The following is a 25,928-nucleotide window of genomic DNA, read 5'->3' on the forward strand; positions in this document are numbered from 1 at the left end:
TTAGTTTTTCGAAAAATCCAAAGTTTTGTTAACAGGAAATTTATAAAAATTACTACATTATTGATATTCATGTCAACACCGAAGTGTTGGCTATTGGGCTAGTGATACCCTCGGGGACGAAACGTCCACCAGCAGTGGCATCAAATAGTTATTAAAGGTACCAGGATTATAATTTAGTACGCCAGACGCGCGTTTCGTCTACATAAGACTCATCAGTGACGCTCATATCAAAATATTTATAAAGCCAAACATGCACAAAGTTGAAGAGCATTGAGGATCCAAAATTCCAAAAAGTTTTGCCAAATACGGCTAAGGTAATCTATGCCTTGGATAAGAAATTCCTTAGTTTTTCGAAAAATTCAAAGTTTTGTTAACAGCAAATTTATAAAAATGACCACATTAGTGATGTTTGTGTCAAAACCGAAGTGAACACATCAACTATAATAGGAAAACAATGGGAAAAAAAGAACTACTTAAGTGCACACAAAACAAACATCAACATACATTGAAACGGACTACTAGATAATATCTGCCATATTCCTTATTTGGTAAAAGAAATTTAAGAAACAAATAGAATATTGAACTTGGTTTTATTGCTAGCCAAACCTCCCGCTTATATGGCAAAGTGAGAGAAAAACATCGATAAATGACAAATCTACTGGAAAGGAAAACAGCACAAACAAATGCAAAAACACTCAGCAAAGAGAAACGCACAAATAAATAATAGAAAAGTACATTACAACATGTCAATCATAAAATTACAACGCTGATCTTCTATTTTTACTCTTTGAGTATGTTTGTTTTGTTCATGCATCGTTGACAATGTAATGGAATTTGATGCGACTGTCATACAAGTGAGAGGTTTAGCTAGCTATAAAACCAGGTTCAATCCACCATTTTCTACATTAGAAAATGCCTGTACCAAGTCAGGAATATGACAGTTGTTATCCATTCGTTTGATGTGTTTGGACTTTTGATTTTGCCTTTTGATTTTTGATTTTCCTTTTTGAATTTTCCTCGGAGTTCAGTATTTTTGTGTTTTTACTTTTTTTTTTTTTTTTAACGTCAGTTTAGGACACCACAAACAGTGACTTATTTTTGTGATGTTTATCTAATCTTGAAATAATTAGAAATTTATGAAACGATATTTATGTACTTCGATCAGATTTTATTCGATATTATGTTTATTTATAAAGTAATCATAGAAAACAGAAATGTATTAAATGGCTAAGTATAAAATAAGATAAGTTTTACTGTATATTCTCCCTGGATATCAGTTATAATTGTATGTAACAGGGATAGTTGATAGAATGCTGTACATTAAGTAATTTGTTAAAACATCAAGGAATGCAATAAAGAATTTATGAATGTTAAAAAAAAAAAAAAAAAAAAAAGAAATTTATGAAACGAGATCCAAAAATTCACATTTAAATTTAATTTACTAGACAAAACAATAATAATTATTATGACGGTATTGAAATGCTATTTTGACGACGGCATAATTGGTTGTCCAACACAATACTTTAACAATGGAAAATGGAAACTAATTGGACTATAACGCCAATAAGATATATGACAACATGTGCGAGTAAGTCTTTAGTAACGATGATAGTCCTTCGGAAGGGGACGATAAGTGGCTGCCCCGTGTAAAGAGAGAACCATATCTATTGCACGTAAAAGACACCCTTGTAGATTTCGAAAAGAGCAGGGTAATGCCGCTACAAGGTAAACACTCGCACCTGTGAAGTGGGAAGGGATTAATATAAGTTGCAATAACTTGTTTCTCAATCTAATATAAATAAATATGTTTAAACTAAATAAGATTTATGTGATATGCATCGAAAATACAGATTTCCAACCACTAACGATAAGACATACAACAATATCTAACTGGACCCATAAAAGGAACATCATAACTAAATACATTAATGATGTTAACACCCCAACATGTCCACGGCCGACACTCGGCTAACCGAGAGATTGGTCGGTTCATCTATATTGAGTATGCGGCTATATCGGCGGTTGGTCTGTTAATCGGGTTGGCTCAAGTCTGTTAATCAGGTGTCATCGAGAAAATCATTGAAAGTTCGGCATGTTTCTTTGTATAACTTTTTAAATATATTTTTATCATCAACATTATTCATGTCTAACAAAACAATTCAATATACTGAATTCAGTGGTGTAATCATTATTTTTCTAGCTTCGATGTACGATCTATAAAACGAAAAGGCGGGTTACTCATCAATAAATTTATACACATTTTACACACACACAATGTACACAAAATGAAACGTTGGTTGAATTAACTTGCATGCAATATTTTGAACATCGAAAAAAGACAGGCATTATGTTTGTTAACCATATTGATATCTTTGTGTGAAAAATCTACACGAAAATCTGTATTTTGGTGACATAAATCAATCTTTATTTAAAACCTGGTCTGTTAATGGGTCGGATGTATGAAACTCGGTCTGTTAATTGGTCTGTTAAGAGTTATGAATGGCAATAAAATTATAAATTTATTGCTATATGGGTGTTATCGGATCAAATGGATAGGCTCAAGACGAGCGGCTAAAATATACGAAAACAACACATGAGCAATGCAACATAAAATATACGGTAACAACACATGAACAATGAACAATTTAGACAATGGAAATTGGAAATTGATAAAAATGGTTTCAAAAAGTGTAATGTTAAAGTAATATAAATTTCATCCAAGAATGGTCGCATATATCATGTGGATTCTGTTTAATTGTTATGAATGACACAAATTTGTCATCTACATTGGTAACCAGTATATAAATCAGAGATAAACGTCGTAATGTAACTAAACATGAGATAATAAAATATATTTGGATGCTAAAATATAAAGAATAGAGAAAGAATAATATACATTTATTTCCCGTGCCTGAGGGATATATGAAGATTTGTTCAATAGTCTCAACCAATCAGATATTGATTAAACTATCAATGTGTATAAACAGTGGAATAATAAACAATTATAGCCTTTGAATGAGGGCGATACAAGGATGTATTGACCCGAAAGAAGTATATTGACTGAGGACGAAGTCCGAGGTCGATATACTACTTTGGATCGATATATCCTGTATTGACCTCATACAAATGCTATAACTGTTATATCATTAATTACCAACCATATTTGTATCAAAATCGTCATTTGATATTGTTTGAATTTTTATATTGTCTCCTATACATTAACAACATATAGATTGTTATTTTTTTTTTTTTTTTTTTACATCTAATATATTTGAAGATTTTTTGTAAAAAAACTTTTAACAATTAAAATTCAATTCGATTCAAAGTTTTATTGCCATATAAACTTTACAATTTGTGATATATACATGTAACAACAACAAAAACAAATAAAGACAATAACTAAGTAACTCAATATATATATATACAAATTCAGGTAAATATTAAAGGGTCCCCTGTCCTCAGTTCCATTGACTTTTTTTTATAAAGGATCCTAGTTTATTCACTTGTGTTGATGGGTTAAGTATATATATATAACTTTGTCATTGTCAGTGAGATTAGCAAATGAATTACTTTCTCTGTTAATGCAATTAAAATATGTTAATCTAATATTTGAATTGTGAGAACAATTTATTAAGAAATGTTTCTCATCATCTAGTACTTTGCATTTTTTGCAAAGTCTCTCTTCGCGAGGAATTTTAAAATGCCTTCCTTTTTCAATTAATAATGCATGGTCACTGATTCTAAGTTTTGTAATTAAATTCAAAGTTTGAGTTAGAGAGGTAAGGTTTGATCAATAGATTTGGCTCAAGTCCTTTATAAACAATATCATGAAATTCATAACATGACGTCACAAAGTATGTCGGCTTTTAGACAATCTGAAAATAACCGTGCAATATGCATTTTGATGTCCGCCGTTTTCGATCACCTTCGACAATATAGTTTAACTTGTGACTTTCCCTGAACGAATCAAATAAGTTAAAATATACGAATTTATAATATTGAGTAGGATAAATAAAATGTTGAGAAAAGTGACATAACAATTTAAAGAATACACAAATTAACAACACCCCCAATCCGGACCCTCATGGATCTGGAAAATCTGGATGGAGACGCAGAATATAGAATAGTAGATTAGGACAGTAGAGAGTGATGCATTGCTAAAAAAAAAAGGAGAGAAAAAATAATAATTGTTTATAATACAGCTAGACATGAAACACCCCTGGGTGTTGAAACAGTTACGGATTGCGATGTACTCATATTGGTGACAAATGCTAGAGGGTTAAATGCGGGCAACTGCAGTTCTCCTCTGCACTTATGTAGAAAGGAACTAAACGGAATAAAATGAATTAAAACGTATGTTAACCAAATGTAGCTGCATTCGCTCCTTTCCATTTACTTCTTTAGAATGATTTGAAAACAACATATGATTAAGTAATAGAAGAAAAGAACCAATTGGATGATGCTGACGAATTAGGGTTTAAATGACAAATATCATGTACATACATGTATGAGAACGACAACACGTTATATGTACCCTGTGTTGTATTAGAAACACACTTTCAGTCGGATTTGAGAACGTGCTACTTTGAACAGATACAAAAAATGATTGCTGATTGAAAACGTTAATAATAAATTCATGCATATGTCAGCGGCCAATCCATATCACGCTATTTATAATATTGAAGTGACACACCCTTCAATAAAATGCAAGAAAGTAAAAAAAATGCTCTTACTAGAAGGATACTGTTGTACCGTATTGTCATTTTTTTACTCAAGAACATCTCCTTCTTAACTCTTTCAATGGGAACATATAAAAGTAGCAAAACTATTGCCGTGGCTAAATGACTCTTAAAAATACAAAGGTAGCAAAACTATTACCGTGGCTAAATAACTCTTAACTGACACAATTTCAATTGTCCAACCCATTAACAGACTGTATTCCCATAATTTTCACTAAAACGTGGTATTATTCACGTTATATTACAATAATGAAATATTTACTAATATCAATTTATTTTCTAGAACCAAAGTACTATTTTGTGTCCTTTAAATGATATATAAAATTGTTTATTTCGCCTTTTATTATAAAAAATGCTATGCATATAAGCATAAATTATACATACTTGCGCGACGCCTTTTAGTTTTACTGAAATCTGCGCAGACTATGAAATGTTTTAACAGGTGGAAAATATTCTATGTTAGATATCATTTTGTCAGGCACTTTCTTTTTTTGATTTGGTTCTTATAATATACCAAAAATCTGTATATTTAATAGAGTTTAACATAAAATTGGGCATTTTACTCTTAACAGACGTATAACCAATCCGATTAACAGACCAATCTCCCATATAGCCACATACTCAATATAGATTAACCGACCAATCTCTCGGTTAGCCGAGTGTTGGCCGTGATGTCGTATAGCAATGCAAATTCACACTTGGCAAAAGAGTCATATTGAGGAATATGTTACGTTCAGTGCTTAGCAGACATAAGACATAAATGTTCAGGGCTAACGATACAGTATTGATCCCGTATTGAAAGATGTGTATAAGGGATTTATGGTAATAAGTGTATGTTATAGTATATGTATGTGTTAATATAGTTTATATGAATAAACATGATCAGATATTGGTAGTCGCCAATACGACTGCAACTGAAAGACATGTTACACCTGAAAGTTAAAAATTAAAACATGCATCTATAGTACGTTAAGGATAACTCATTGTTTTTTTAACTATTAGCTTTAAATCAATCAGCACACATTATAAAATTGCAAATAAGTAAATGAAAAGAAATTAAATTGATTGTCTGTGATTTTGTATAGAACTTTTTAACTAAACAACTTAATTATGCTTACAGTTTATATTTAAATGCACGTGTTTTTTTCTTCTGAAAATAAACTATGCACATGTACATCAATTATTTACATAAATAAACAAAAACTTCACAAGTAAACTATCAGACTTACTTTCCTTTTCATCACCTTTAATGTTTCGATAATTGAACAGATAAATAAAAATCAGTTACATCATTTTTACTCTCTGTCTGTAACATATGTTTCTCAACTACTCCGAGTCTCTTTTTTTCTCTCTAAAATAGTTTGATAGAAAGATGGTTGTTATGTGTGGTTGTTGTGACGAAACACTGCTATTTCTATTCATCTTATGATAGAAAACTCAAATACATAATTTTTGGGTAATCTTTCAACACATTTCTAATATAAGATATGTTTCTAAAGATTCAACATATGATTCTTGTTTCTCTTACATTGATTTGAATTAGGATGTTTTTATTTTGTCCAATTATACAAAAGTACTTACTATGAGGTAATTCGTTGAGAACTCAAAGACAAATACAAAAGTATTAACTATGAGGTAATTCGTTGAGAACTCAAAGACAAAAGAAAAGTATTGTAATTATTTGTTCTTTTAAAGATTGTGAATTAGTTTTGCAACTAGTTTAATGGTCATTTCATCAAACAAAGGACACAAAGAAAATTACAACGAATGCACAGAAATATTATGAAATAAGTAGGATATAAATATAGTATTAATGAATGGGTATTTTTATAATGGCCCTGTTATATGTCCAGGGTCTGTAATAATGGTCGAGGGTCATTACAGACATCCGAGGCCATTATTACTGACCAAGGACATATAACAGGGCCATTATAAAAACACCCATTTCTTAATACATTTATTAACCAACTGAAAAAAAGTGTATGTGTTGCTGCCAAGTTGAAAGAAGTTATGTGTTGAAAAACAGGATCCCTTTATATGGTTCTTTAATGTTTGTTGCTGGTTACTAAATTAAATAAAAAACAAAAAAGGTATTATACTCTTTACAGTTTAATTTTATCAACTTTATTAAAAACCCTAACCATGGGCTTAATACAGACAAGCTGGGCATTAATACAGGGCCATTACAGAAAAACAGGGCCATTACAGAAAAATAGGGCCATTACAGAAAAACAGGGCCATTACAGAAAAAAACAGGGCCATTACAGAAAAACAGGGCCATTACAGAAAATATGTTATTTTTAATAACCAGTCATTTTTGACAATAATGTACTACGTTGGTTAATAAAGACCAATATTTGACATATGGCAAAAAAATCGTAAATAATACTAACCAAAATCACAACATGTTAGGTAACTGGAGTGAAAAAGGAAGATCTATGAGTGAAAGGAGAATATACGATATACACATAGAAACAACTCAAACACAATTTTCTGATATTGAAAACACTGTAAAAAAAAACTTACTACATTGCAGAGCAATAAATAGGATGCCAGGTTTTGAATGGTTATGAACAGTTGTACCTATATTTTGCCTCCTATGCGACATTATTGTGTTCTCATATTTCTACCTTAACGAAAGATCGATTTATCGGAACATACTTGAACACGTTCATTGCATAGATCTACCTTTAATCAAAATGATATCAGGATAATAGAAGCATTTGACCAATAATTGCCTAACATTACATGTATTTTCTAAGTAAAAATGGAAATGGAAGATTATTCGAGAAAATCAATTTATCACCAGCTCTTCTCTTGTTACAAGTATCCATAGTTACAAATGTTTATCGTGTTTTTTAAAAACATTAATAATAAATGAGAAAATTTTAAAAATGATCCATTTATAAAAAGGCATGTCATACTGTAGTAGAGACTGCACATGTATATAAAATACCTCAGATCATAGTTATTTTATTTTAAAAACCATCGATCTGATCTATTGTTTAGTAAATTGGCGGATGGGAATCTAACAATGTACAAGAACTGGCGTGTGGAACTTTCACAAAGAGCTATAGAATTATTTAAATTAATGAGAATACAGTGCCTAAATAGAGGACATGGCGGAATTAAGGAACTTGCTGTCCTCTTCCGAAAGATGGACCTGGACTTTTCAAAAAGGATCTGTTATGAAGAACTGCGACTCGGTTTAGAAAAGTATGGTATGGAAATCACACAAAGTGATTTGAAACTTTTGTTCTTGTCATTTGATGCTGATGAAAACAGACAGATAGATTTTGCAGAATTTCTTCATCGTTTAAGACCACCATTACCTCCATCACGAATCAAAATTATAGATGAAGTTTTTTGTAAACTAGATGTGAACGGAGATGGAGCGATAAAAACTGATGATTTAAAAGGTAAATTTTGAAATATTTAATTACAAGTTATTTCAAGTTATTATTTTTTGTACAGTGGTTTGGCTCATACCTTTATGAATTTAGTGTTTCTGTGAAATAGTTTTATAAGAACTCATCATAGATACCAGGATTAAACATTGTATTTGTGCCAGACGCGCGTTTCGTCTACGAAAGACTCATCAGTGACGCTCGAATAAAAAAAGTTAAATAGGCCAAAAATAAAGGACGAATTTGAAGAGCATTGAGAATAAAAAAATCCTTAAAGTTTTGCCAAATACAGCTAAGTTATTATATTTCTGGGGTATCAAAGCCTAAGTATTAATGCTTTCTTATATGTATGCATGTTTGGTTTCAAATTTTCAAAAGGATATCTTGATTAACTAGCATATTAAACAGGTGTATTCTTTTTCGCTTTCTTTCATGCACTCTCATCTATTAAATTACAATTATCGTTCTCATAGAATTATTTAGAATAGTTTTGCCTTTTGACTGACGATTGTTCAATTGTTGATGAAGTCAATCTTGGGAATACTTTAATATTGATTAGTTGTCTTGTAATTTATTTTGATGATAAGGCAATTCATTAAATATTTATACAATTAGTCGGGAGATATCAAAGAAAAGAAACCTATATTGGTTTAAATGAACTGCAAATGAAATTATATATCTTCAAACGGCACGTATGTCAGATTGCTTGAATGAGAAGTTATGTTTATAAAATAGATCAAGACCACTGTCATTTAAGAGGTGTATTCGGAGGGGTCATGATCCCTAAATCCCATGCTTATAAATATGAAATCCTGTGGTCCCGAATTTAAAGAAATTTAATCTCGACATCCCGAAATTCGAAAAAAGAATTTCCAGATCCCGAAAGGATCAATCCCGTAATCTCGAGTTTAAAACCGCCCGATCCCAGAGTCCCGATAAAGGTCCAACCCCCTCCTCATTTAAAAACTGTAAGGCCTTTTAAATTTACTGTAACACGTTTCAATGTTAAAAGTGTATATCGTTTTGCTGAAATGATCTTCTATTACTCTTGAATCACCTTTTGATTTATCGAGCAAGCCAGTGATAAAAATTATTTCACAATTAACCTAATCTTTTATGTATATTCACATCGTGTTTCGATTTTTGATTCTGAACGCCCTGCGAGAAATAGAAAAAAATAGAAATTAAACAATTCTGATCAAATTATAGCTAATCTATACTAGTTTGTTTGCATTTAATAGGTGATATATTGAATAGTTGTACAGTACTTAACAGATGTGTGTATAAAGGCTAGGCCATATTTGTGCTTCGTATACATGTAACGAACTTTCTAGACCTAATTAGGAATGTCAAAATGGATAAAAACGGTTTGATAGTAAACTAATAAGAAGAATATAAACATTTCTTAATTTCATTCAAAGACAACTTTTTAAAACAAAATAATTTAGAAATTATATATTTTAAAAAGAAACATATAGTTGATAGTTATTACTTTTTCCGGTCCCATTTACGAAGGGACTGAAATCATCAGAGTTGTATTTTATGAACTCAAGCTTTTTACCAAAAAAAAACAGATCAATAAATCATAAATGTTATTTTTTTTATTTTTAAATTTATTATGTTCACCGAGGACTTGTTTTCATGAATGATTCAATGAGTGATATCATTAGTTACACGTACCCAATATCTTGATAATATTGTAATTAAATTTCTATCTTATCTCTTTCTTTAAAAAAAACCTGATAGATATAGATCTAATGAAAAATGTAAATATAAGAAAAACTGTGTGATTTTGCTGTCAAATATCGAGGCAATGTTGTTATACAATGTTTCTAGATAGTCTAAGAGCGGGATATTATAAAAAAAAAATAGGGATTGGTTGGCGATGCATGCAGCAGAAAGTTGTTGCTATATGCTTGCTGTATTTTAAGTACAATGAGGCAATGCAGACAGATATTTTACCAAATAAAAGTTCCCAACAATATGGTGCCTTTTAACACAATTTGAGTTACTAGTAGTAAAGACTTACATACAAAACAAAACTAAACAACGTAGATTCTACAGCATCTTAGTGGGATGATCGTCAAATTTACTTATGTTCGAAGTGATGTACTCCACTAACATTAACCCCATAATGTACACGAATTCTATTCTTCAGGCAAATATTTGATAAAACGACAACAATTGCCTAAATATGTGGTTCTATATTAGATTTATTGGGAAATATAAGGAAGACACATGTTCCAGAATACACATAGGTCCACACATGTTTTTTTGGATTGGTACGATTTTATAAAGTTTTCGGTTTATTTCAGTGCTATATACTTCCAGTTCGAAAACAAGAACTGGTGAGTGGAGTGATGAAGAGGAAGACAAACTTGAGAGTTTTATAGAGAATTACGATACACCAGATGACGAAGATGGGAAAATTACAAGAGAAGAATTTTTGAATTACTACGCTGGAGTTAGTGCTCGTGTTCCAGATGATGCCTTTTTTATCATGACGATGAAACAATGTTTTGGTCTGCCTCAAGGTTCAGCCTAATTTCCTTAGATAAATGCCTTTGTAACAATCCTAATATCTGATCAGAAAACCGAAATTTTAATCATTCTTGCAAGCTGTTGTTTTGAACAAATCATTAAACACATCCATTATTCTTTTTGAGATATGATAATAAATATATATTTAATTAAAAAATTGTTTCAAATTGTTTTTGGTTGCTGTTTTTCATATTTGTTTTTTTTTCTAAAATGTCAGACTTAGTATGTGACTTGAACTTTGATACAATATATTGAATTCCCAGTACTATCACACAAGGAAGCTATTAAATCAAGAGTTCCAAATGGTGAAGTTGAAATCATCTCTTCGTAAATTTTTACGGACGCCATCACGAGTTGGTTGACCGTTATGGAATAACCGTTTCACAAATGATATCGGATATGTTCCTTACGTCGTAACTACAATCCCCTTCCCTATCATAAATAAAGGCAACAGTAGTATACCGCTGTTCAAAATTCATAAATCCATGGACAAAAAACAAAATCGGGGTTACAAACTAAAACTGAGGGAAACGCATTAAATATAAGAGAACAACGACACAACATTAAAATGTAACACACACACACACACACACACACACACAAACACAGAATCGGACTAAGCATTAGACAAAATCCTTTGAGAAATGTGACCTACCGAATTAGACTATTTACCGGATTTGTTATCCCATAAGCAACACAACGGGTGTCACATGTAGAGCAGGGTATGCTTACCCTTCCGGAGCACCTAAGATCACCCCTAGTTTTTGGTGGGGTTCGTGTTGTTTATTTTTTATTTTTCTATGTTGTGTCATGTGTACTATTGTTTGTCTGTTTGTCCTTTTCATTTTTAGCCATGACGTTGTCAGTTTATTTTCGATTTATGAGTTTGAATGCCCCTCTGGTGTCTTTCGTCCCTTTTTCAGTGTAGTTAAAAACTATGATGTAAATGTGTTTAGAATGATTCAGATGAACCAAACATAGCCATATGTCTTGAATGGGTTAAATCTGTTTGGTCATGCATTTAGAAGCACATTCACAAATAAACTACGATGCACCGTTAACACTCAAATTACGTAAAAGAGGGACGAAAGATATCAAAGGGACAGTCAAACTCATAAATCTAAAACAAACTGACAACGCCATGGCTAAAAATGAAAAAAGACAAACAAACAAAGCACACACGACACAACATAGAAAACTAAAGAATAAACAACACGAACCCCACCAAAAAACTAGGGGTGATCTCAGGTGCTCCGGAAAGGTAAGCAGATCCTGCTCCACATGTGGCACCCGTCGTGTTGTCTTATGTGATAACAAATCCGGTAAATAGTCTAATTCGGTAGGTCACATTCATGAAAGGTAAGGGGATTGTAGTTACGACGTAAGGAACATATCCGATATCATTTGTGAAACGGTTATTCCATAACGGTCAACCAACTCGTGATGGCGTCCGTAAAATTTACGAAGGGATGATTTCAACTTCACCATTTGGAACTCTTGGTTTAAAAGCTTCCTTGTGAGCAGCAACCCTCTATCAAGAAAATCATGATAGGAAATGCAAGCACGGGAATATCGTATCAATTGGGAGATATATACCCCGTATGAAGGTGCTGCTGGAATGTTGCTACTTAGAAATGGAAAATCATCTCTTTTGTCGTAAAGTTTTGTTTTCAACCGACCCTCATTGTCAATTTCTAGATGTAAGTCAAGATATGAGGCCGACTTAACTGTATCTGTAGTATCTGTAGTATCCTTTATCTCTAGCTCGATTGGATAAATGCGTTCCACATAGTCACCAAATTTTGAATTATTTAGTGAAAGAACATCATCTATATAGCGAAAAGTAGAGTTAAAGGATATTGCTAACTTCTTATCTTTCTTCCTAAGAAGTTCCTGCATGAAGTCAGCCTCATAATAATAAAGAAACAAGTCGGCAAGTAGAGGGGCACAGTTTGTTCCCATTGGAATGCCGACAGTCTGTTGAAAAACACGTCCACCTAACGTAACAAATATGTTTGTCAATCAAGAAATCAAGCATCTTGATAATATCAGTTTCAGAGAATTTTTGGTTCGAATCAGAGTAATCCTTTACAAAGTAGGATTTATCCCTCCCTAAGACAAGATACTTGTATCTACGTTGGCCATTCTTTTTTACGAAGCAAAGCAATACCAACTCTTTCAATTTGTCTTTTAGTTTGGAATGTGGAATACTAGTGTACAGAGTAGAAAAGTCAAATGTTTTAATACTGTTACAAGATGAAAGATAGTTAGATTGTATGTACTCTAAAAGATCTTTGGAATTTTTAAGTATCCACATCTGATTCACGCCCCCTCTAGAATAGGCAGTTTCACAATAACTTTGAAGCCCGTCTTTGATTGCTGATTAAATAGTAACTTGACCTTTCATGAATCCCGAGGTTGTCAATCCTTTACCCTGTCTGCTCGACAAATACTGGTATGTTCTTGTGATAGAGAACGAAGCCTCAACCGATTTCGTCAGAACTTGCAAAACATATCATTTGAATGTTTAGCTAAGGAATAGTTATCAAAGGTACCAGGATTATGATTTAATACGCCAGATGTGGGTTTTGTCAACATAAGACTCACCTGTGACGCTCAGATCAAAATAGTTATAAAGCCAAACAAGTACAAAGTTGAAGAGCATTGAGAATCCAAAATTCCAAAAAGTCTTGCCGAATACGGTTAAGGTAATCTATTCCTGGGATAAGAAAATCCTTAGTTTTTCGAACAATTTAAAGTTTTGTAACAAGAAATTTCTAAAAATGACCATATAATTGATAATCATGTCAACACCGAAGTGCTGACTACTGGGTTAGTGATACTCTCGGAGATGAAACGTCCATCAGCAGTGGCATCGACCCAGTGGTGTAAATAGTTATCAAAGGTACCAGGATTATAATTCAATACGCCAAAAAAAGAAACTTTACTTTAGCAGCAAATCTGAGAATCTTAACATAGTTCCCGAGAGTTTTTTTTTTTTAGAAAATTACAAATTCAATAAACTGGGTGATAATTCGAATATCGGATGATGTATGCATAGCAGAAAGTAAAATCACAAAATAAAAATAAACTCCGAGGAAAGTCCCTAAACAAATGGCAAAATCAAAACCTCAAACACATTAAACGGATGGATTACAGGTGGCGCTCGCCCTGTTGACGCACTGATCTACTCTTAATTTTGAGTTCCTGCGACTCCATTTTTTAAATCTTAATTTGAATCTTATTGGTGGATTTATTGCATTTGAACATCGGTAAACAACTTCTGTCTCTAATTCGTGTTGCTTATTCTTTAGTTTTCTATGCTGTGTCATGTGAACTTTTGTATGTTTGTTTGGTTTTTTTTTTCATTTTTAGCCATGGCTTTGTCAGTTTATTTTCGATCTATGAGTTTGACTGTCCGTCTGATATCTTTTGTCCCTCTTTTACACCGATACTATTGTGAAGTAGTTTTACATTTTTCTCCTTCGTTTCAAAATACTTTGCTGTATTTGTTTTTGACACCAACTTTTGAACCTGTGATTTTTGTTGTAATTGATAATGAAATTTCTATTATATATTTAAAAGATTGTATGATATAAAAGAGGGACGAAAGATAGCAGAGGGACAGTCAAACAATTAACATTCAAATCGTTTGGTGTTGAATATTTAGTTTTACATTAGATTCCAAGCAATGCTATCATAAAGTTAACATTTGGTAGAACATAAGGAGTAATAATAAATGTAGATCACCTTCAGATTTTCATCATACATAATGATTGACGAATTTGCAATCAATTACTATTATAAATATTCGAAAAAAAGATCTCTATTATAACTAAAGTTGCATTTTTTCTATATCTGGGTTTAGATATTTTATAAATACTGTTTATTATTACATACGAGGGTGTGTGTATCATACATAACAAAAATATAATATTACATATTCAATATAGTGTATTGTACATCGATTTCGAAAAAAAAGAAACGTACAATATTATGAAGGCGTTTATGAAAGGATAACATTTATATTGATTTCAATGCAAGAAAATGATATGGCAACAGATAAAAAAAAACATAACGTTCTTTCTTGAGAAATAATAATGTTGATGGCAGAAAATGTTCTAGTGGTTGTTAACATTGTACATCGTTTTACCTTATAATCCTTATGTGTTGTTTTTCTATATGGTAGTTGTCGATATAAATACATGAGTCTTTACCGTATTATGTCAAGCTTCGTATCGCTCCAACCGTTATTGTAAAAGTTTCTATGCCAAATCCTCCAACTAGATCGAACAGAGTGTGTTTGTTGATCCAAACTCTACATCCATATTCCGCAAGTGACGCATGTCAATTTATGATGACTAGGTGTATACGTTCAAGGTAATGCTAGTTGACTTCTCTACAAAGCCTGTGGTATATAATGTTTGTCAGCTATTTGTAGCGCATTAACACAACAAGTAAAATTTTATCTTTATGCCAAGGAAAAACACGACTTGATTTCTAACCAAATTTGAGTTTTTGGTCTATCAGTAACGAGGAAACGAGGACGGATAATGGTGGCAACAAAGTAAACATATCTATGGGCATCTGAAACACACGATATTCTTAAACTTTTAATGTCAGGATGGTGTCCATTAAAAAGTTTTTTTAAATAAAAAACTCAACATATTTAGAAGAACATATTTCTATCCTAAAAATGAGGTGACCTATATTTTTATTGAAACACTATCATCGGGTGTTTTTATGGCGGGTTTTATTTAGTATTAAAAATAAAATAATAGGGTTAGTTTTGTATCAAACATTTGTATTCACTTATTTTGCTCAATTGTGAACCATACCCTTTGAGAATGAAAGCAATTAAAGGTAAATATCAAAAATACCAAACACCAAGGAAAGTCCTTTATAAAATGTAAAAATCAAATGCTCTAACGAATGGAAAACAACTGTCGTATTATAATTGTTAGTTGACTGGTAAAAGATATTTCGTTATTTAGAAAAATTGTGGATTAAACATGCAGACTTCTTATACGTTCAGGTATTTCACATCCAATATTTTATGGAAATATTCTTTATAAAGCACAAAAATGTCAGTATTCACCTCAGAAGCTAACAAAACCTTTAGATAGACTTATTAAGAAGGGATATAGTTACGATACTGTTGTCAGGTCATTAAAGATTGCATATTTTGGCGTTAATATTGATTCACTTATAGGGTCTTTGCATCGGAACTAAACACATGTATTCTTAATAAACCAGTTGTTGGCATGACACGGGTTATGTTCTTCTCATATATGTTATGATGGTATGATACTAAACCCCTCACGGGGAGGATTGTGCCTGATATTCATATGATGGGAAGACATAATTTTTCAATCAGTTTAATTGAGGTCCGGAGCTGGCATGTCAGTTAACTGCTAGTAGTCTGATGTTATTTATGTATTATTGTCATTTTGTTTATTTTCTTTGGTTACATCTTCTGACATCAGACTCGGACTTCTCTTGAACTGGATTTTAATGTGCGTATTGTTATGCGTTTACTTTTCTGCATTGGCTAGAGGTATAGGGGGAGGGTTGAGATCTCACAAACATGTTTAACCCCGCCGCATTTTTGCGCTTGTCCCAAGTCAGGAGCCTCTGGCCTTTGTTAGTCTTGTGTCATTTTAACTTTTAGTTTCTTGTGTACAATTTGGAGTTTAGTATGGTGTTCATTATCACTGAACCAGTATATATTTGTTTAGGGGCCAGCTGAAGGACGCCTCCGGGTGCGAGAATTTCTCGTTGCATTGAAAACCTGTTGGTGACCTTCTGCTGTTGTCTGCTCTATGGTCGGGTTGTTGTCTCTTTATCACATTCCCCATTTCCATTCTCAATTTTATACACAACAGGTAAAAAAATTAAAATCGCAAAGATACTGAACTCTGAGGGATATTCAAAACAGAAAGTCCCTAATCCAATGGAAAAATCAAAAGCTCAAACACATTAAACGAAAGGATAACAATTGTCATATTCCTGACTTGGTATAGGCATTACGTAGAAAATGGTGGATTCAACCTGGTTTTATAGCTAAACCTCTCACTTGTATGACAGTTGCATCAAATTCCCTTATATTGACAACAATGTGTGAACAAAACAAACAGACATGTTCGGTAAAAATGTCAAAAATCGGGATACAATAGTCAACATTGTAATGTAATTTTAATCATAAAAGAAATAACTGTTTCAACTAAGAAAAACAAAATGGTAACAAGAAAATAACACAATGGAGGGATGTATAAGTATCAACCCACGTGAGAGGTATATAATAAAAACATGAATAAACAGTAATGGTTCAGAATATACAAGGACAAAAAAGGGGACCTTAACACGTATTTAGGATGATAAACGACGTCAGTACATATACTCTATATTTCAAGACCATCATGTACTATTTGTGAAGTTGATACAGAATATTTATCCACAAGGTCTTGTTTTCTTCCAATGAATTTTTTATTGAATCAAGACGAGACGGTTTTTGACACAACCTTGGCTCATCAACGTTTAGCTCAAACACTGGTGAGTAGCAGCTGCAAGCTCTTGAATATCGAATGAATTGGGAAATGTATATCCTATATGCAGGTGAAGTTATAATATCGCTGCCAAGGTATGATTTTAAAATTAAATTCGTCTCGCTTGTCCTATTTCCTATTTAGATGACCACTCATGTCAAATTCGAAGTATAAGTCTAAAAATGAGGCTGAGGAAACCGTATCTGGAATGTTCGGATTATCAATGGAAATGAACATCATCTCACGCTTCTTTGAGGTCGACAAAGGGTGACGCACAGTTCGTTCCCAAAGAAATGCCGACAACTAGCAGATAAAGTCTACCTCCATTTTTTTATTTTACTATCTGTTACAAAAAAGGAAATAAAAATCAAAATACCGAACACGGAGTTGTAGTCCCTAATCAACTTGCAAAATCAAAAGCTTAAACACATCAAACAATTTGATATCAGCTGTCATCAAACGAATTTATACTGATTTTCCTTTAAAGAATTTTGACAAGAATAAATGAAGAAGGATGCAAAACTAATTTATGGCAGTTTATGATTCCGTGTCTTCTTAAGAGGACCTTCAATTCTAATTGGTTTAAAGGAGATGTATAAAAGGTCTAAGAATAAATATCCACACATGTTTTGTCAAGACAATCTATGACTCAAGTTAAGCAACATTAGTTTACCGATGTTAAAATTTCACATAAATTGATTAAGAAGCCAAATCAATGTACTGTACCAAGTCAACTAGGTTCAACCCACCATTTTATCTTAAAATGTCCTGCAGTACCATGCTAGGAAAATGACCATTGTTATATAATAATTCGTTTCTGTGTGTGTTGCATTTTAGTGTTGTGTTTCTGTTGTTTCGTTGTTCTCCTCTTATATTTGATGCAGTTCCCTCAGTTTTAGTTTGTAAACAGGATTTTTTTTCTCTCAATCGATTTATGAATTTTGAACAGCGGTATACTACTGTTTCCATTATCATTTACAGTCCATTTTGGTCAAATCCTGTTAGCATGGCTAGGTACTTATACATCAAATATATGTCATTGTGTTATTTTGCTATGGTATTTTTTGTATTCTTTTCTTTCGTATTTAATTATGTGCTTTCTGTATTTGCCATTTTGTTTTCTTTTGTTTGCATATATGTTTTTTATCGTGATTAAGTTTATAATACAATGTTGACTGTTGTGCCCCTTTTTTTGAAATTTATACCTTTTATGTCCGTTGGTTTTCTTTTCACGTAATTGTCAATATAATAAAACTTTGTTGGGGTTCGTGTTGTTTATTCTTTAGTTGTCTATGTTGTATCATGTGTACTATTGTTTGTCTGTTTGTCTTTTTTTCCATTTTTTGCCAACAACTGGTTTTAGAATAAATGTTTTTATTTCCCATGCAAAGACACTATATGTAAATCAATATTAAAGCCAAAATATGCAATCTTTAATTACCTGACAACAGTATGTTTTCAACAAGTTAGTTGCCTAAAACAGATGGTTGATCCAATCAAAATCATTGCCCAGCAAACATGATTTGCTTCGGGATTTACTTTAAGACAAAGACTGAAAAGCCTCAAACCGTTAATCGATCTTAGTTTTAAGATACTTATTATGTTAAATAAATAATTTTTTTATATAAGTAGTAAAGAAGAGAACTCTACAGTCTATTCAGTTCTGAGTTCTCTATGTTCGTTTTACAGCACACAGATGCTCAGATTAGTCGTTAACTGACCACATGTTATTGACCAGACTATATTTAATAAAAAGTTGCGAGAGAGTGTCTTGTTAATTCCGGTTTTACAAAAACCAATTTGACGGAACTTAATTCAAGCTTACGTTTCATTATATGTGCTCCTTACACAAAATCTCCTTCAGCAGAATTATAAGGAAGAACGAGTGAAATCGGTGTAATTTTCCTTGAAATGCGATAGTTATTTTACTTTTGTTTACCGATACGTGTCTGTGTCATTAATCACTAAATACATGTTTCCTGGTTTTAAATCTTCGAATACAAGGTTACGGATAATGCCTGCATAACAGAACATAGTTATCATGCTCACTCTGTTTAAAGTTCATGCAGTAGCCTTAGTTTTGATTTGTACAACATAAATGGATTTACAATATGTCACTGCGATTGCTTCTTTCTTAGAAAGATAGTAGAATGAATATCAGTATAATGTTAAAATGTTTAAACGGGTTTTGTTTTTGGAAAGGATTAATCCAGGAACAAGTGGGAATCAGATGCTCCACAGGGCGCAGCTTTATACGACCGCAGAGGTTGAACCCTGAACGGTTGGGGCAAGTATGGACACAACATTCAAGCTGGATTCAGCTCTAAATTTGGATTGTGATTAAATAGTTGACACAGCATAGGTTTCTGACACAGAATGAATGTGGTCTAATGAACTTAAAATACTTTTTTTTCCTTTGAGCAATTCACTATGCTGTTGAAAATTAATCCTCTCAAAAAAATGTTTGAAGAAATTTTCTTTTTATTTATGAAATCTGAAATGAGAAAAATTTAACCCCCCCCCCCCATTTTTTTTTCACATCCCCCTTTCCCTTTTTCCAAAACTGATCTCAATTCAAATTTCTAATGGAGTTTGCAACAATAACTACTCATTTAAATACATCATAAAATATTACAATGTAACAAAAGGTGCTTGTTATCACTGAATGGTAAAGATTGTTTTAATTTATCAGTTGGTAGTAAAAGTGAATATACATTGTATATTGTATAAAACAATGATTTAAGTTGATTCATCTACTATTCTGGACAAAGAAAGATAACTCCAATCATTTGAAAATTTCTTGCTATTGCACAATATTGTGCAATTAGATATTTCTTGCTATTGCACAATACTGTGCAATTGGAAATATTTGCTATTGCACAATACTGTGCAATTGAAGATTTCTTGCTATTGTGCAATACTGTGCAATTGAAAATTTCTTGCTATTGCACAATACTGTGCAATTGAAGATTTCTTGCTATTGCTGAATACTGTGCAATTGAAAATTTCCTGCTATTGCACAATACTTAATTATAATTTTGGATCCTGATTTGAACCAACTTGAAAACTGGGCCCATAATCAAAAATCTAAGTACATGTTTAGATTCAGCATATCAAAAAAGATCAAGAATTCAATTTTTGTTAAAATCAAACTTAGTTTAATTTTGGACCCTTTGGACTTTAATGTAGACCAATTTGAAAACGGGACTAAAAATTAAGAATCTACATACACAGTAAGATTTGGCATATCAAAGAACCCCAATTATTCAATTTTTGATGAAATCGAACAAAGTTTAATTTGGACCCGATTTGGACCAACTTGAAAACTGGGCCAATAATCAAAAATCTAAGTACATTTTTAGATTCAGCATATCAAAGAACCCCAAGGATTCAATTTTTGTCAAAATCAAACTAAGTTTAATTTTGGACCCTTTGGACCTTAATGTAGACTAATTTGAAAACGGGACCAAAAATTAAGAATCTACATACACAGTTAGATTCGGCATATCAAAGAACCCCAATTATTCAATTTTTGATGAAATCAAACTAAGTTCAATTTTGGACCGTTTGGGCCCTATTCCTAAACTGTTGGGACCAAAACTCCCAAAATCAAACCCAACCTTCCTTTAGTGGTCATAAACTTTGTGTTTAAATTTCATAGATTTCTATTTACTTAAACTAAAGTTATGGTGCGAAAACCAAGAATAATGCTTACTTGGGCCCCTTTTTGGCTCCTAATTCCTAAACTGTTGGGACCAAAACTCCCAAAATCAAACCCAACCTTCCTTTAGTGGTCATAAACCTTGTGTTTAAATTTCATTGATTTCTATTTACTTAAACTAAAGTTATTGTGCGAAAACCAAGAATAATGCTTATTTGGGCCCTTTTTTGGCCCCTAATTCCTAAACTGTTAGAACCAAAACTCCCAAAATCAATCACAACCTTCCTTTTGTGGTCATAAACCTTGTGTCAAAATTTCATAGATTTCTATTTACTTAAACTTAAGTTATTGTGCGAAAACCAACAAAATGCTTATTTGGGCCCTTTTTGGCCCCTAATTCCTAAAATGTTGGGATCAAAACTCCCAAAATCAATCCCAACCTTCCTTTTGTGGTCATAAACTTTGTGTTAAAATTTCATAGATTTCTATTCACTTTTACTAAAGTTAGAGTGCGAAAACTAAAAGTATTCGGACAACGACGACGACGCAGCCAACGTGATAGCAATATACGACGAAAAATTAAAATTTTAGCGGTCGTATAAAAATTAAGATAATGTCATCATTTTTGTCTTCAAATATAAAAGACGACATATTATTCTGTATTGACAATTTGGTAAAACTTTTTAACAATATTTCAGGCTCTGAATGAGGACCTCCTGATAAATTAAAAATATATGATCACAGAGCCAAAATTATTTGCCACACGACTGATATCATTTCTTCCCTGTAACGCTGGTTCATACAGGGGGCTTGAATAGGTGAGGTTCAATTTCAGTATGTTCTGTATAAAATACATTGTGGAAACGTTCACAACAAAGGGACTCATTTATATAGAATGTTCTTTAAAAATTACTGATTAATTTTCAGACGAGGACTGGTGTTGTGAAGGTGAAAATGTTTCTATTCAAGGACGTAAATAAAATTGAGAATGGAAATGGGGAAAATTCCAGAGACAACAATCCGACCAAAGAGAAGATAACCTAAGAGTGTCACCTTACTCTCCGAATATTAGAAATTCGGAACTGAGTGATCTTTAATTGGAATGCCTTAACATATCTCAGACAAACTTTAAGAACAAAAGTAGCAAGTGACGCCTACATTACAAGTCCTTTATCTGGATTGGCAATGAAAGGTTGCAGGTCAGTTGTTCAGTTAGTTGGGAGGCCCCATGGAGAACAGTTCAACACATTTAAGGACAGGCAGGTACTTATGGATGGTGATTTACACACGAATTACAAATATCTTTTAAAAAGCAACAACTAAAAACTTTTCTATATAATTTATTCCCTCAGTATACTGGTGGTCCTCAAAAATATATATGTATGCAAGAATGATTCAGAAGAAAAGTCAAGTCATAGTGAAGCACTATGATATATAAGTCTTAGAATGTTTTTGTTTTCCTTATAAACCCAGTATACATTATTTTTATTTTCATAACAATATTTCAACGCCTAGATATATATTTGGGAATCTGATTGCCATCTCGCCACAAATATTGAACATTATAAAAACTGGTATGGTTTAAGAAACAATTTGTTTAAAAACACAAAAACTATTATAGTTTTAATACTTTAAAAGGATGGATAGATTGACAAGATTAGATTCAGAGGTATTACACCTGACCATCTGATTTACTGAATGTGAAGGTTAATAACTATGGAAATACAAACATGATTGTCGAAAGAACTCAAAATATGCCACATTAAAAATGCTCAAAAATGATTATGTTTGTGGTCTATTTTTTGTCTTTATTATGAACTATATCTATAAGGTGTTACTTTAAAAATAGAAGATTCAATCATTATGTGAGATTCTTTCCATTTTAATTAATATCATTTTAGACTATTCAATAAACATTTCGAAATAATCAAAAATTTGAAGATAATATTTATTAATGTTGCCAAAATTGTTATTCCTATATTATTATATATTAATAAAAACATTTTCCAGTTTAAATGATAAACATTCTTGAAGTTTGCAATATGACAAAATAAACTATTATAGAGTTTATATAAGTATTAGTTCTATGTATAATCCAAAACAATATGTTAAACATTAAACAGTTATAAAATAATTTGAGATTTTCAAAACATGTATATTGAAATAATGTATCCCTTTTATTACATATATATAGTCAAAATTCAAGCAAAAATATCATCAACTAAGATTACAATGTGTTATGGTTTGAAAAAATAATTTACTGAGCATGTGAATGTTGGAATCAGATAATCATTTGAATACTATTTCTTTATCCAGCTGTGAAGTGGGGACATTTCTAATTTTCAAGTTTTCTTCTGTTACTTGATAGTAATCAATCTTGTATAAGCAGTTTGTCCAAAATTCATCCAATGAAATATTTTTCAAACATTTATACTTTTTAAAATTCTATACCAAAAAGTGGCTCGTAATAGATAATGAATCTCATCTTCAATGTGGAATATACAAAATAATGGATCTAAATTTTTAAATGTATAAGTCAAGAAAATGAAACAAACTATGTATAAAATAACAAAATCAACTTGTCCTCCCTTTCGATGAGGGACAGTAAAAATGTCATTAATACTGCATAACAACAAAAAAAGTGATGTCTCATGATAAAACTTAACAAACAAAATATAAGTTGTAGAAAAACAATACTCTAAATCAAAATAACATAACAAAATGGCTTCCCTTACAATTATAATTGTCTGCAACAAATACAACATTTTGAAAACCTTGGTTTAGGTTTTCAATAACAGGTCTTTTAAGCCTATATTTCTATTTTTGTTTTGAGCTTGGCTTTTTTTTATTTCCCATGTTGCAATTTACATAAGCCTGAATGCAAAGCTGAATGACTTTTCTACAAAATTTTGAATACATTGAGGGTAAGAAAATCTACAAAGGACATCTGAAAAATCCAGAATGGTGTTGACCAGAAAATTTAATTCAAGACTAGATCTTGGTGTCAAAAGATTAGTTATAAAAAAGGTATAATGCATGAATAAAATACTTTTGAAGTGAATATTCAAACTTTCATGAAAAAGGAAGAGTAAACATCAAAGACAACCACTTATTTGATGTATTGTATAAATATAATGAAACATAAATCAAAATGTAAATAGGAAGCTGCCTTTACATTTGAAATTAATACAACATTTAAAACAGATTTACATCAACAATCAATGCACATGATTTAGCCACAATACCTTCAATTGAAGTTGATCGATTTGCATGGTGCAGTGTCATAAATTTTGATACTATGTGTTTGTAATGAAATAAGGTAGTAACTAAAAAATTACTATTACTAAATTAGTAAAAACTTAATAAAGGACCTAACTGAAATATGCAACTTAAAAAAGGTTCTAATTGAAATCAAGGAATTAATTTTGATTACAGAAAATATATATGCAGTTAAAAAAATTAGAAAACATATATTAATCCTCCTGAATCTATAAACAGTTTCCCTCTCTAATGCATACTTTATGCTTGACTGATAAACTCTTCTACAATTACAACAAAGCATGTTTTCTTAATATGCCTTGTTCAAAAAACTTGTTTAAGATCTTTAATGCATCCAGCACATTACCGGTACTATTCAATATAGTTACTAAAATAATTTAAACATAAATTACTATACATAAATACTGTGTACTGTTATTTCTAGACTCTCATTATATTGAACTATTATTAATCAATTAAATCAAAATCATTTGAATCAGGGCCTTGTTTATTAAAATATGCCAAGTTCTATCAATCAATATTATAAACCAACATGTATAATAAATTGAAATGGAATTAATAGATATTAAAAAACATCCTTTATAGATCCTGTAAATTGAAATGAAAATTAAAAACATCCAATTCCCAGTTTCTGAAGCATCCCTTTGATCAACCCTTATTAGGAATGCTTACATTCAAAAGCCTGACATAAAACATGGGACCTATAAAACAAAAGCTCTATTTGGGCTCAAATGATTTACATATAGTTAACACATTTGGCAATTTTGTTAATTTAAAATAAAAGGAATGCTCTGCCAAAAAGGTTCTAGAAATTTTAATGTTAAATCTTTTTAAATTTTGTACCTGATTTCTTTTGCATGTAAGTACAGATATACACAACTTTAATACAATTTATGGTAATTAATAAACACTTACATGTATACATGTATATGGCACTTCAGATATATGTTCAAGATAAAGAGAGTCAACAAAATTTATATAATATTTATTATAACATGTCTCCCACAAAATACTTCTATAAAATAATCAAGTCTAATGATTGACAAGTACTAATAATTAGTCCACTTATAACATCCAATAACACATGTCCCACCTATTTTTTAAGTAGTAGTCCATTAACTGCATACAGTGGAATGGATCTTCAATAAACTCCTAGGAGAGTCTACCTGTAATATAAAATATCAGAATTAAAAACAAAAATTAAACAGGGAGAATAAAATTACAGTGAAATTAACTATGGAAGTTGAAGGATTCAATATTATATAAATTTAATGGTGCTTTCTGACATTTTTATTTCTCAGGACACCAAGGTATCTGCCATCAAATGTGGTAAAATATGGACAGCAATTCGAAAGAATGTTTGCCAAAAAAAAAACAAGGACAACACTGAAACTTGTATTTAGCAACTACTAGAACAAACCATTGCAAACTAGTAATCAGTTTAAACAACCAGCACCCTATTAGATAATCTGACACAATAATAAAAGCCACAAAAAAGCTTATAAAGAAGAATTTTAAAATCTTTCTTTGAACTTAAACTCAAAATTTAAAGGTAAGGTCTAAATAAAAATTGAATTTAAAACCTCATGAAGTAACTTTCATTATTTTTGTTACTGGTGAAGTTCTAAACTAGCAATTACATGTACTATCTTTCTCACTGGTAAAAAATAATTATTCTAATAAATTGGATAGTCCTATGCATGTAGTACTAAATGAGAAAATATATATCCAAATTGTATCTGGTATTATATTGTTG

The 25,928-nt window shown here is 31.5% G+C and overlaps 1 protein-coding gene across 8 annotated transcripts in view; it reads right to left on the reverse strand.

The window, feature by feature from the left end:
- Positions 1-22,217: 22,217 nt before the first annotated feature.
- The window catches only part of LOC143046143 (glutamine--fructose-6-phosphate aminotransferase [isomerizing] 2-like), a 55,219-nt gene continuing 51,508 nt past the window's right edge, over positions 22,218-25,928 (reverse strand). For 6 of the 8 annotated variants that reach the window (XM_076219164.1, XM_076219165.1, XM_076219162.1 and 3 more), the window contains one exon: positions 22,218-25,338. In XM_076219164.1, coding sequence (XP_076075279.1) covers positions 25,288-25,338 — 51 coding nt within the window. In that variant the 3' untranslated portion in view covers positions 22,218-25,287. The remainder of the gene's footprint in view (positions 25,339-25,928) is intronic. The other 2 variants (XM_076219161.1, XM_076219160.1) reach the window with 1 other exon arrangement.

This window comes from Mytilus galloprovincialis, chromosome 9, assembly GCF_965363235.1.
Source record: "Mytilus galloprovincialis chromosome 9, xbMytGall1.hap1.1, whole genome shotgun sequence".
NCBI classification, from domain to species: domain Eukaryota; kingdom Metazoa; phylum Mollusca; class Bivalvia; order Mytilida; family Mytilidae; genus Mytilus; species Mytilus galloprovincialis.